Source organism: Coregonus clupeaformis, chromosome 10, assembly GCF_020615455.1.
Source record: "Coregonus clupeaformis isolate EN_2021a chromosome 10, ASM2061545v1, whole genome shotgun sequence".
In the NCBI taxonomy this organism is placed as follows: domain Eukaryota; kingdom Metazoa; phylum Chordata; class Actinopteri; order Salmoniformes; family Salmonidae; genus Coregonus; species Coregonus clupeaformis.
This window is the reverse complement of record NC_059201.1, coordinates 63,472,125-63,485,955: the sequence shown is the minus strand read 5'-3', so window position 1 is coordinate 63,485,955 and position 13,831 is coordinate 63,472,125. Positions and strand designations below refer to the sequence as shown.

Sequence of the window (13,831 nt, the reverse complement as noted above, 5' to 3'; positions counted from 1 at the left end):
AAATTAATCAGTTGTGGACAGATGCACTTAACATAAAATGGTAACTGGCACGATATTTTAGTTATAGGTTGCAGAGATGACTTACAAATGATTGCATGGTTGAAAATCAATCACTGCCAACACAAATGAAGATACAACTTTTTATTATCATTCATTATTTTCACAAAGAGAGAAAAACCAAGAGTTGCAGTTTCTAATCAACATACATGGAAACAGCACGTAATCCATTCCGCGATAACCAAAATACAGATGGGTCATATCTACATGTAGAACAACGCGCAAATACAGAGGGGCAGAAAAAACGCAGTGAACGTTACTTTGTTGTTTATAGATAATTTAATAGGACTGTGTGCGTGTGCACACGCTGTGTGTTTTGAGTCTGGAACGCTTCGCTCTAGTCTGTATGGGTCTGCACAGATGTTACTGTGCTTAACTTTCCTGTAACAGACTCCTTCACCTACCATTTAGTTACATTTCTTCCTTACAGTACAGCATAAAACAATGTACAGAAACCCTTGACTAAAAGCAGACCTCGTGGTCTCTGTTGGGTTTCAAATTCTGCCTACCTTCTCTTCCTGTAACCCTATCCTCATGCCACAGAATCAACAACAAAGCTTAATTCACTCAGTCATTCACAGATCAAATGTCCTCAACCAACCCTCCCTTTAATATCCAAATGGTACAGTCCAGTTCAAACCAGCCCAGAAGTGTTTGGGAAAAACCAGAGGATCGAGGCGGGAGGGAAAGTGGCAGTTATTTCAAAGAGTGAAGGATCATTTTCTTCTCCTACTGCTTGGCGATCGGCTTGGGGACTGTCTGCTGCCACTCCTAGAAAAGAGAGCGGGCGAATAACCAATTAAATCGGTACAGATAACGCCACACTCATGATTGACATACAGTAGTTGCTAGAATAGTTTTACATTTTAGTCATTTAGCAGATGTTCTTATACAGAGCGACTGACAATTAGTGCGTTCATATTTTTTAAATATTTTTTTGTCATTTAGCAGACGCTCTTATCCAGAGCGACTTACATGAGCAATTAGGGTTAAGTGCCTTGCTCAAGGGCACATTAACAGATTTTTCACCTAGTCGGCTCACAGCGACCTTTCGGTTACTGGCACAACGCTCTTAACCACTAAGCTACCTGCCGCCCTACGGCTTAAGATGGCTAGGTGAGAATCACATCACAGTTGTAGCAAGTACATTTTCCCTCAATAAAACATTAACATGTACTTATTTCTCAAAACATGTACCTTCTGTTGGAGTCAATCATTTTAAAAGATGAGTTGATTTGTCCTATAGGAACACAAACATATTTTGCCTTCAAATTGCCTAGTTGGCTACTGACCTGCGGGTGGGTGGGGAATGTGCTGGTCGCCTCTGTCTGGGTGGAGAGTAGCTGAGGGAACGAGAGTCTCTCAGCGAATCAGCTGGCACTCTGTGAGGTCGTGCTGGGCTGGAAGAGACAATGTCAGAGGTGTCAAATGTCAAAGATCAACTGGTTCCTGTATGTTACAGAAATATTCCAGACTTTTGTAATAACATTACTTCCATTAGATGTACATCATAACGAGAAGCATTACAGTATAGGAGTTCTGGGTCACGAATCAATGGAAATAATAGATCTGTAACAAATTGTTAACATTATGTCAGCATCAATTCTGGTGGTCCTAGTCTTTTTGGTTACCTCTTTTTCTTGTCTTCCTTCTCGCTTTCAGAAGAGGATGATGAGGAGGAGGAAGAAGAGCTATGGGCAGCCGCTATCCTGGCATCTCTGGGAGAGGGAGAGAGCAGGGGGACATTGTAAAGAGAGGAATCGCGTCAGCTCTATTTAGGGCATTTCTATCCGCAATGTTCAATATATGGTGATCCAAATGTAAAACACACGTCAATCATTTAACACTCCTTCTTACCCTTTTCCCTGCTCTGCCTCAGAGTCAGAACTGTCTGATGAAGACGAGGAGGAAGTTGACGAGGAGGAGGAGGAAGATGATGATGAAGAGCTGGGGCTACCCATCTTTCCTTTCTTGTTCTCTTTGGTTCCCTTCTCGCTCACACAGTTTTCAGTCCTGACTGGTCGGTCTGTGGGGTGGGCAGCGCCGCGCGAGGGGAGCACCGCAGGTGATTGGGTCCTCGAGGTGCCTTGTAGAGAGACTCTGGTCTCTGAATGGCTGAGGGCCTGGGGCGACCTGGAGCGGGGAGGGTCAGAGTGCCGTGTTTCTTTGGGGTGGGCCCTGATTTCTGATTGGCTGGGAAGGGGACTGGTCTCCTTGGAGGGGAGTGGTGGGGGGATGGAATGAGCCTTCCTTCCTCTGTCTCCTCCTTTCTCTCGCTCCTCTCTATCACTTCTTCCATCTTTCTCCGCCGTTGGTTTCATCCCCTTTTCTGTAGGCGTCTCCTTCCTCTCTCGGGCCGGAGAGGGGGACGAGGAAGAAGAACCGGAAGAGGACGAGGCAGAGCGACGGGGCGGGGGGACCTCTTTAAGAGGTTGGCGCTCTCGCCTCTCTTGCTCTTTTTCACGTTCCCGCTCTTTTCCCCTCGCTCTCTCCAGCTCTCTATTCTTCCCTCTCTCCTGGTCTCTCTGCCTTTCTCTGGATAGCGAGTGGCTGCTTCTCCTTTGTCGAATGGGAGAGTGGGATCGCCGGGACCTGAGGGACGAGAAAACAAATACACAAATTAAATAAACAATTCAGAATCTGGTTTGGCATTCTGAGGTCTTGCCAGATTTCAATTGAGTTATTATTGATTTATGTACACAGGAAGTTGCCCCACTGTGTGTGATGTTTGATTGATGTGTGTATCGTTGAGTTGCGTTTGATTTGGTGTGAATAGGTCCGGGTTCCTACCTGTAGAGGGGGCTGCGTCTTCTGGGGCTCCTCGACCTGCTCCTCCTGGCTCCTCTGTCTCTGGAGCGATCCCTCCCTCTATCCCTCGCTCTCTGCCTCTCTCGGCTGGGCTCTAGCTCCCGGCTGCGGCTCCGCCGTGGGGCGTAGTGGCGAGTCGGGGAGCGGGACGGAGGGGAGGCTCTCCGGGTGGCAGCTTGTCGTCGGGGGCTGGGGGAGCGAGTGGGGGGGTCCTGGTACTGCCGTGGGGGGGTGCGGCGAGGGGGGGAGGGCCGCGGGACAACTGCTGCAGGGGCTTTCGGGGAGGGCGCCCCCCTCCTCTCCCGCTCTCTCTCCTGCTCAGAGGGGCTGTACCTCTCTGCCCTCCTGGCCTGGCTCTTCACCCCTCCCGCTCTCTCCTTCTCTCGCTCCCTCTCTCTTTCCACTTCAGTGGGGGAGTACCTCTCGCCTCCGCCTTGGGGGGCTCCTCTTCTGGGAGGAGAGGGTGGAGGGCTGGAGCTCTCTACCTCCGTGGGGCTGTACCTCTCCTGTCCCCTCCCTCGCTCCTTCTCTCTGTCTGTGGGGGGGTAGCGCTCAGCAGCAGGGGGCCGGTGGGAGGCAGCTGCTCTTTGGGGAGCAGGGGGCGGGTTTTCCCTTTCAGAGAGCATGAACCTGTCCCCATCTCCTCCTCCAGTTCTCTCGCGTTCCTTCTCTCTACCTGTAGCTCTCTGTCCGTCACTCTCTGAAGCGCTCTCTCTGCCCCCATTAGCCAGATATCTCTGGAAGGCGGCGCCTACAGTGGGAGGGGAGATGAGAGAGGGGAGGGCTTTTTTCGCTGGGCCGCTCTTCGCCACGGCTCCCTTTTTCTTCTCTTCCTCGTCGTCGGAGGACGATGAAGAAGAGGAGGAGGATGAGCCGGAGGAGGATGAGGAAGATGAGGAAGAGCTGTCGCTGTCACTCCCACTGCTACTGCTGCTCTCCTTAGCTTTCTCTTCCTCTCTTTCCTTTGCCCTCTCCAACTCCTTCTCTCGCTCCTTTTCCGGAAGGCTTCGGTCTCTGTTCTCCCGCCTGTTGTCCTCCTCAGTTTGTCTTTTTCTCTCCCTCTCTACTGCCCCCCTCTCTCTGTCCCTCCTCTCCCCCTCACACTCTCGCTCCGGGCGGAGGTCTTCAGACAAACAGATAGACGGATGTTGAGTAGAAGACGACAGTCTGCCGGACCGCTCTCGCTCTCTCCCTCCATCTCGGACTCGCTCTTTTTCCCTTTCACTCTCCCGCTTCCTCCGCTCCTCTTGTTTCTCCCTCTCTTTGTTCAATTCCCTCTCTCTCTCTTTACCCCTCTCCTCCGGTTTCCTCTCTTTCTCCCTCCTTCCCTCGCGCTCCCTTTCTTTCTGTCGTCCGTTGGTGAGAGGCGATTGAGGGACAGGGGATGTGGAGTCACAGGATGAGTTTCTACCCCTCCCTCCATCTTTTTTCCAACTAGGGGGAGATCCTTCTTTCGCCTTCCCTCTCCCCCTCTCTCTGTCAGCTGGGGCTCGGGGGGACACATTTCTATCCTTTCCTCGCTCCCCCTCTCCACTCCTTCCTCTCCTTGCCCCCTCTCTTTCTGGAGATGGAGACAAGGAGTCGTCGCGTCTTTCTGGTTTGTCCTTCTTTCCGCTCCTCTGTTTCCTGGTGTCTGGTTGTTTCGGGGGTGGCGAGGGGGATGAAGAGGAGTCGTGTCTGCTCCTCTGCAGCATTGTTCTCTCCTTTCCTCTCTCCTTCTCTCGCTCCCTCTCTCCACTTCTGGAGCGCCTGGCTTTCTCTCGTTCCGTTCGAGGAGGAGGAGAGGGGGACGAGGAGTCGCGTCTCTTTCTCGTAGGCTTCACTGTCTCACGCTCCTTCCCTCTTTCTTTCTCTTTGTCCTTCAGTCGCTCCTTCTCCCGTTCCCTGTCTGCCCTCGGTCGGCGTTCAGGGGAGCTGGGATACCTGGGAGATCTCTGAGAGGGAGAGAAGGAGGAGAGGGAAAAAGGAGGTAAGGAGAGTGAGGTGAGAGGGAAAAGGAGAATGAACGAGAGTGCTGGAGGCTATTGATTATGCCCAATTGGCACAAAACAGGATAGAAGGTTTTTTAAATGGTAGAGGGAGCTGATCACCGGACCAATCACAGGTGGTCTTACCGCTCTGCCTCCCGGGCGCTGTGGACTCCCGTCCTCGCGACCACGCCCCCTCCTGTCAGGAGACAGCCCCTTTCTCCCCTCCTCTGCTCTCTTGACTGGCTGGTTCTGCTGCCACTCTTTCAGTGGGGCAGGGGATTGGCTGATCAAATGGAATGGAGATATTGCATGAGAGATGGAATAACAGCATGGGGTGCAACTCAAAACTCTGCCTTGACTTTTAAGTTACTGAATTGAATGACTAGAATTGAGTAACTACGCGAGTAGGGTTGGATTTGTGAAAAACCTGGGAATTTAGGGTAAGTTACCACCCCAAATTGAAAGTCATGACCTCTGGTGACCCGGAAGTACCTGTGAGCAGAGCTAGAGGACCCACTCCTGTGGCGCCGTGTCTTACTCTGGGGCGGAGTCTCATTTTCACTTCTCTTGCGTTTCTTCTTGGATGCCTGCTTCTCATCTGAGGAGCTGAGAGGAGGAACAAACAAAGTCTTTCAGTAAACACACACACACACACACAAACACACAAAATGAACCACGTTCTGTAGGACCCACCTCTCTTTGTCATCCTTTTCTTCTGACCCATCCCTAGAACAGAGAACACAAAGTCTTCGTTCATTAAGCTGAAAAGGGTAAAGGCTCGCAAAAACCACACCGAACGTGAATCTAGCGTTTGTCTGTCGATCGTTCAGCACGCTTTGTTTTAGGGAACGCCCGCTGATGTCATTTTTCACATGATTCTACATGTAAAATCGGTGCGCAAATTACGTTCACAGGTGCTAAGTACTCTGGGCCAGCAACCACTACTGCTGTATCTGAGCCCCAATGAGTCCTCGCTAGCACAGGTGATCCACTACAAGTTAGATGTTCTGAAATAACAATATCAATGTTATGACACTACGCTGGACATGAAGTCCATTAACTGACTGCAAAATGAAAAACAAATGGAAACCTTTTCTTTTTCTTCTTCTTAGTTTTCTTCACCCGTCTAGGAGAGGGGGAGGGGCTCTCTGAGCTGAAGAGAGGAGAGTAAAGTGATCTGTCAATCAAATAAGCTATGCATTCTTTTTACGCACGCACAACAAAATAGGACTCCCTCTTCTCTCACCTGTCTCTGTTCTTGTTTTTCTTCCTTTTCTTCTTGCGGCTCTGTTTTCGGGCCGGGGAGTCCGAGTCCTCGGACTCTTCTACCAGCCTGAGAGAGAGACGGAGAGGAAGAGCGAGAAAGAACGAGATGGTAAGTAACAGAGGGGATAAACAAAGGAAAACCAGAGTTACACGAGTAAGGAGACACACACCTCTCCTACCCCACCTTCTCTTTCTCCCCCCCGACTCACCCGTATTTCTGCTGCTGTTGCTTCTCCCTCTCCAGCCTCTCCTGCTCCCTCTTCTCCTTCTCTCGCTCCTTGCGCTCCGGGTGGAAGGAGGAGCCGTCTACGTAGTCCGTGGCGATGCCGAACGCCGCCCTTAGCCGGTCGTTCTTCTGCTGATTGGCTGCAGCCAGGGCGTGAGTCTCTGTCGCCCTGAGAGAGAGAGAGAGGGGGGGGTTCGCATTGTTCAATAGGTCCTATTATTGTCACGATGGGTTACTCCTCAAAGAGTGGAACAGTGGTGTTTCACCACCTTGTTCAATAGCCACGTCATCACGCAACACACATCAGAGCACGCAACAGAACAGTGTACTGCCTACACTTATTTGAATGAAATAGTTTCCATTAAATCTTTTTTTTTATTTTATTTTTTTATCAAAGCTGAAGTTTGTATTGCTATTGATTCCGCGATCCCAGCCTTCACGGCTGGGACCGCAAGTTTGTGTCACGGATTCCAGTTAGCTGCTAGCCATCATGAAAACGGAGCAGGCGAACGTTAGCAGTGTTTTCATCCACGGCACAAATGCTTCAGGTTGAGAGGATTTCAACACAATCACAAGATGAAGGTAAGGTGAAACTGGATAATGGACAGGGATTTGTCTGCCCTATAATGCACCACCATTAAGCATATTAGGGATGAGATCTTCTGGCTGTTAGCTCGGCTGCGAGAAAAGGAAAACCTGCTTTGTAAGTACACCAACCTTGCTGTAACCCAGGCAAACCAAATCTCAGTTTTAAATGCCTCCTATAGCAAAGCTGTTGATGAGTCAGGCGGCGTTGATCTGTCCAAATCCAATGGACAGATGTTAAGCTCAACTCCGCAGCCCATGGGAGACTGGACACAGGCGTAGGAGATCGGGGAGGCAAGCTGGCCACCCATCTACCCGAGAAGATCCGAACCAGCTATCAAACAGCTTTGCCCCGCTTGAGACAGACCTAGCAGCCCCGGGAGTCCGCACGGATTCTGGGTGTATACCAACAGCCCTCCTCCACAGCAATCACAGTTCAGCAGGTCGTTTCCCCATCGGATTCCATCACTACCACAATCATTGTGGGCAGCTTGATGGTGAGAGATTTTGGCCTGCCTAAGGTCCACTGTCACCGAGGAGCCCGTGTCCATGACGTCAACGCTCTCCTGCCCACGGTTCTGGACAAATACTCCAATATTGACACCGTCACTCACGTAGGTTTTAACAACCTTCGTTCTAGGCGATTTGAGGGAGACCCTCGCTAGCACAAGGAAGATAATAATTATCTCTGGCCCCCTCCCGTACTACCGAAGGGGTTCGGAACGTTTCAGCCGACTCTGCCCTATACGAGTAACTGAAGAAACTTTACAACGACAGGAATATCTCTTTTTGTGACTACTTTGATTTACTGTGAGCGCAACCAGCACTTTTTAAAAAGAGACTGGATTCACCCTAACCGCAGGGGTTCCTATTTCCAGCAACATCGCACACTGTTTTAGAGACTGACAGGCAGGGTCTGGTAGGGCTCCAGTTCTCCCTGTCAGAATAAGCAACAGAGGACTTGGAAAGCATATCAACTCCTATAGAAATGGCACCTTAGTTATTGTGAGTAACCTAATTTATGTTCCTTTAACTCCGCCTTCTAGTGAGTTTATACAAACTGTCATCTACTACCATTCTGATAGATTGGAGACTGTCAGAAAACGTGGTTGTAACGTTAATAATTTGGTTATTCCATTGGTTACCTCTAGGCAGATGCCCCAGGGAAAGAGTGGCCCACACTCATTGAATATGGCACTCTTAAATGTTAGAGCAATCACTAGTAAAACCTTTCTCGTGAATGACCTCATTGAAACATGGCTGTCTTCAGACTGTAGTGCCGCTCTTATTGAAGCCTCCCCCCCGGACTACAGCTTTTCATACTCTATCAGAAATGGGAAAAAGGGTGGGGGGACAGCCTCTATTTTTACTAATGCTCTCAGCTGTAAGGACATTTCATTTGGTGACTATGGGTCTTTTGAGCATCATGCTTTACTGTTTAAAATGTCAGCCACCAGTGCTGGCCATAACCCTGTATAGGACACCAAAGCACTGCCACACTTTCTTTACTGAGTTCTATATTGTCCTTGAGAACTATGATAAAATCAATGTGTTGGGTGATTTTAATATTCATGTTGACAAAGAGACTGACTCCAAGGCCATTGAATTTCTGAATCTTTTGAGCTCTATGGACTTCATCCAACATATTACTGGGCCCACCCATAACCGCAGCCATACTCTGGACCTGATTATTACCAAGGAGCTTTCTATTGATATATCCTCAATTGTTGATGTTGCTTTATCTGATCACCACTGTGTATTTTTTACTACCTTGTTCCTCATAGTACAGGGTAATACTAAAGACATTAAGAAACGCTATCTTACCTCTGAAGTTCCTACAGATTTTATTGAGTGTATGAACAATACTCCATCACCTATTCTGCCTTCCTCTTGTGATGATTTAGTTGATAACTTTAATAGCAAATTAAGGACAACCATTGATGCCATAGCTCCAGGAAAGTTGTAAAAGGCCACATCCAAAACGGACAGACCCTTGGATGAGTGAGGAAACTAATAAATTAAAGAGAAATTGCAAAAAGGCAGAGCGGAAGTGGAGAAAGTCAAAGTTGCAGGTCCATTATGATATTCTGAGAGAGCAACTTGGCATATATAACAAGGCATTAGAAATGCCAGACAGGCTCATTTTTCTAAGTCACTAATAATCCGAATAATTTGAGACTGCTGTTCTCAACCATTGATGGCCTGATAAATCATACCCCGCAAACCTATGTGAACTTTCCTCCACATCGAAATGTGATGAGTTTGCGGCATATTTCAGAGATAACAAACATTAGGCTGGGTATCAGTCAAGCAAGACCTGATGAGAAGTTTGATGATATGTGCCCTAGCCTACCACGCAAAGGCACTATGGATTTACTTTCCCTGGTTGACACAGACATGCTCAGGAAAGTGGTATCAGAGCCTTCTACCTGCCTTCTCAATCCTATCCCCACCACCTTCTTCAAAACAGTTTTTAATTGCATATCTGAAGAAGTGCAAGCTATTGTTAATCACTCCCTGTTCACAGGCACTTTCCCCACTGCACTAAAAGCTACTATGGTGAAACCCCTTCTGAAGAAAAGTAATTTAGATTCTTCAGCTCTTAGCTATTTTTGGCCAATCTCCAACCTTCCATTTTTAAACACAATTCTGGAGAAATTGGTTTTCAACTGTATTTTTGAAAGATTTCAATCTGGTTTTCGGGCCCAGCACAGAAATAGCATTAGTTAAAGTGGTAAATGATCTTAGAGCCAACACAGATGCCAAACAGCTCTCTGTCCTTGTACTCTTGGATTTAAGTGCTGCATTCGACACTGTTGACCATGATGTCCTTCTGGTTTAGGACCTATTTAACCGGTCTAGAGTTTTTGGTCACCCTTGGTGAACATAACTCAGAAAATACAGATTGCATGGCGTTCCACAAGGCCAGATTTTGGGTCCGGTACTGTTCAGTTTATACATGTTACCCCTTGGTAGCGTCATCAGAAAGCACAGCATTGATTTTCACTGCTACGCAGACGATACACAACTTTACATTTCTGTGTCAGAGGATTTCAGCTCCACGGATAAATTATTAGACTGTATTAGTCATTGGTCAACTGCAAAACATACAGAATGCTGCAGCACGGGTACTGACCAAGACAAGACAGAACACACATTACACTGGTGTTAAGGTCTCTGCATTGGTTGCCTGTGAGTTTTAGAATTAATTTTAAGATTCTTCTATTGGTTTTTAAATCAATCCACGATTGTGCACCCCAACACATGTCAGACATGCTTTTAAGTTATGTACCCAGTAGGTCACTCAGGTCCTCTGGTACTGGCCTTTAAACTATCCCAAAGCCTAGGAGCAAGAGGCATCCTTTAATTACTATGCCCCCAGCCTCTGGAATAGCCTGCCAGAGAACCTGAGGGGGGCCTAAACTGTGGACATTTTTTAAAGAGATCTTAAAAACACACCTTTTTAGCTTTGCTTTTCCTTAAGAGTGCTTTTTAGTCGTTCAGTTTTATTGTTATTCTTTCGTTTTTTTTATCCTCATGTTTTTTGTTTAGTAAATATTTCATTGTTTTTATTAGTTTTTTCATGTAAAGCACGTTGCATTCCATGTCTGAAATGTGCTGTATAAATAAAGCTTCATTTGATGTAAAAGGTTTGTGCAGCCATGCTGGTCTGTAGTAGTTTGTAGTGGTCTGTAGTAGAAATGTCACTAGTCTGTAGTGATCACTAGATCTGGGGTGGTTTCACTAGTTTCATTACTCTATAGTGATCTGTGGTGGTGTGTACTTACGATGGTCTCTCGGTGGGGGCTGTAGGCGGCTCCTGCTTCTCCTGCAGCATCATGCGGAAGCTGTTCACCTTCTCTTCAATCTCCTCAGCTGAGTACCTGTTAGTTAGATCAACAGTTAAGACACCTAACTCTCTCCTTCTGCACCCCATGTTCCTCTCTCCAAATCCCTCAGTCCCTCCCATCCCATCCCTCTCGGAGAGGATTCGATTAAGATGGCCCGGCTGCCTGGAGTTTGCACCGGGTGGAAAGTGATTGCATTTGTTTTGGAGCCGGGTGCCCTGCTGGGGCCGACACCGAAATTGCCAAAAAAATTAAAAGTTGGTTAAACATGTGGAGTAATGAGTAGGATTTTGTGTTCACATACGAAAGTGATTGCTTTTGATAAAAATGCTTCATCTGCCTTCCTAATGGAAACTAGTTTGAAAATGTAAACGTATATATTTTATGGAAAAGCGATGTTGTATGTTTCTAAACAACGCAACATGCTGCATTGTTGACAATATGACAGAGGGGTGCAGATTACTGATTTGAACAGGGCACGCCTTCCTCACCGGCTTCATCCGGTCACGTGACGGGCCATAGCCCAGTGCAATCCGGGCCAGCTCAATCAAATCCCCTCTCTTACCCCCTACTCTCTCCACCCCTCTCTCTTACCCATCCCTCCTACCCCTCTTTTTCACCTGCTCATTTCACCCACCCATCCCTCTCTCTTACCCCTGCTCCTCCATCATGTCCTGCAGCTCTGCACATTTGACCTCCAGCTGCCTCTTCCTCTGGTGCTCCAGGATCTCTGCATTGGGCTGACGGTTCAGCTGGCTCTCCAGCCTCTCACGGTCCTTCTCGTCCCGCTCACCGCCACGCTCGTCCCGCGGACGCTTGGCCCGCACACTCGACAGGTTGCGCTGCACATAGCCGTTGGTGCCGCTGCCTCGCGGTGTGGTCAGGCCGATGCCGTTGTACATGGCTCCTCTGTGGAGACAGACAGGGGGGGAAAAGGACAAAGGTCAGATAAGTGTGAGTATTACAGTGATTGTGACTGAAATGGTAGAGGGTAGGCCTATTTGTCAGTCCCAAACAGACCAGAATTGACATAGCCTACAACCAGGTCACAAAAGTCAACCACATTGGGCTGGCAGACCTCGGTTGGGGTCAATTCCATCTCAATTCAGGAAGTAAACTTTAATTGCGATTTCCACTGAACTGACCACAACCCTGTTGTAAAAATGTTTGGCCATAGTATCTTAAGCCATCCACTCTGCACTATGGAGTTAGGCATGTCAATAAATACTAAATGGTTATGTACAATGCACAAATAGTTAATTATAACAACCCTCCCCATACACCACATTGATGTTCAACTCAGTTTATCAGTCCAAAAACTCCAAAGACCTAGTTGGCAAGGTTGGGTCAATAATGTTTTTATTCAGGAAGTAAACGAGAATTCCAATTATATCTTACATGCTTATCTACGATAAACATTTGGAATTCAGTTTACTTCCTGAATAAAACAGATAGCTAGCTAGCTACAACAGTTAGCTTGGTAGAGCAGAATAGATACCGATAGCTAGCTTTTGAACCCACTACTATCTAGGTAACCAACTAGCTAGCTACTATTCCAGGCCACAACGCTACGCAGCAGGAAAGAGACGAACAAGCCTAGCTAGCTAGTAGTATGACATTGGTCAGACGCTGAGACTGCTAAAGAAGCTAACTAGTTACGCACTAAACTAGTAGGGACAAATGACCGGCTAGTTCAGTTGGTAGAGCATGGCGCTTGCAACGCCAGGGTTGTGGGTTCGATTCCCACGGGGGGCCAGTATGAAGAAGAAAAAAATTATGCACTCACTAACTGTAAGTCGCTCTGGATCAGAGCGTCTGCTAAATGACTAAAATGTAGTTCGGTCTACAATGAACCGTGCATAGCTAGCTAGCGAAATAACTAACGTTAGTGAACATTACGTCGAAATGAACTGCTCCTTAACTAGCTAGTTACTGCACTTATAAAGATAACGTTTTGACGCGAAGAATACTTTTATGCCCGCCATTTCCCTCAGTGGCCAGAAAAATGATCGAACCCGAGACTTGGAACGAGCCCCCTGCCCTTACGGGCCAAACTTTGGCCCAAAAGCGGCCTTCGATCTAGGCTAGCAACTAGCTAGCTACCGTGCGCTACACCCTTGTGGAATGCATCAAAACAACATAGGTAGCTAACGTTATTTGGACAGCAGTCAGGTCATTGTATTTTTTTGTCAGCTAACGTTAGCTAGATATCGAACTCGAAATATTTCAACCCCGGATGGTCGCAAGTACAATGTTTCACATCTAGCAAGCCAATTTAGCATGCTAACGTTACCTATGAGTTCCCCGCGAACGGAGACAATGAAGGGAAGCAAATACACTGGCAAAAGCCTAAATAAAACGACAATCGAAACAAAAGAAAATCTCATTCAAGTTCTTCTTCGTAAAACAAACACCTAATGCGTGCGGATATCGTCACTGGTTGAACATCGGGGGAAAACCACGCGTGATGATGGCGACTCCAGACTCCGCGTTTACACTACATTTCCCATGTTTCCCATTAACACTTTTCTTCTTCTTCTTCTTCTTCAAAGTTTTATGGCAGACTAAACCTATTGGTGTATACACTTTTCACCTTGTTGTAAGTCGCTCTGGATAAGAGCGTCTGCTAAATGACTAAAATGCCAAATGTAAAATGTTGACTTGATGCCACAAGTAACAACAACCCTTAGTATGAGTTTATCTGCTGTATGAGTAGCCTAATGTGAAGACATTGTCCATGCCATGAATGACCCCTCCCCCCCTCTTAACTTCAGGTTATTTTACTTAGTTACAGTTCATAGAAGGAAATCAGTCAATTGAAATAAATGATTTAGGCCCTCTCTATGGATTTCACATGACTGTAGGCCCACCCAGTTGGGAGCCAGGTCTACCCACTTGGGAACCAGGCCCAGCCAATCAGAATTATTATTTTTCCCACAAAAGGCCATTATTACAGACAGAAATATTCCTCAGCACCCCTCCTCAGACGATCCCACAGGTGAAGAAGCCGGATGTGGAGGTCCTGGGCTGGCGTGGTTACACGTGGTCTGGGGTTGTGAGGCCGGTTGGAT

The 13,831-nt window shown here is 47.4% G+C and overlaps 1 protein-coding gene across 1 annotated transcript; it reads right to left on the bottom strand.

Annotated features, from left to right (window-relative positions):
* Window positions 1-126: 126 nt before the first annotated feature.
* LOC121550802 (serine/arginine repetitive matrix protein 2) lies at window positions 127-13,249 on the bottom strand. The gene is made up of 14 exons (XM_045223338.1): window positions 13,054-13,249; window positions 11,415-11,669; window positions 10,701-10,796; window positions 6,311-6,496; window positions 6,082-6,168; window positions 5,901-5,988; window positions 5,529-5,713; window positions 5,328-5,441; window positions 4,980-5,118; window positions 2,848-4,799; window positions 1,915-2,649; window positions 1,689-1,775; window positions 1,350-1,457; window positions 127-828 (listed from the first exon to the last, which is right to left on the bottom strand). The coding sequence occupies exons 2-14, from the start codon at window positions 11,660-11,662 to the stop codon at window positions 774-776; spliced, it is 4,080 nt and encodes a 1,359-aa protein (XP_045079273.1). The 5' UTR covers window positions 11,663-11,669; window positions 13,054-13,249; the 3' UTR covers window positions 127-773.
* Between the last annotated feature and the right edge of the window lie 582 nt (window positions 13,250-13,831).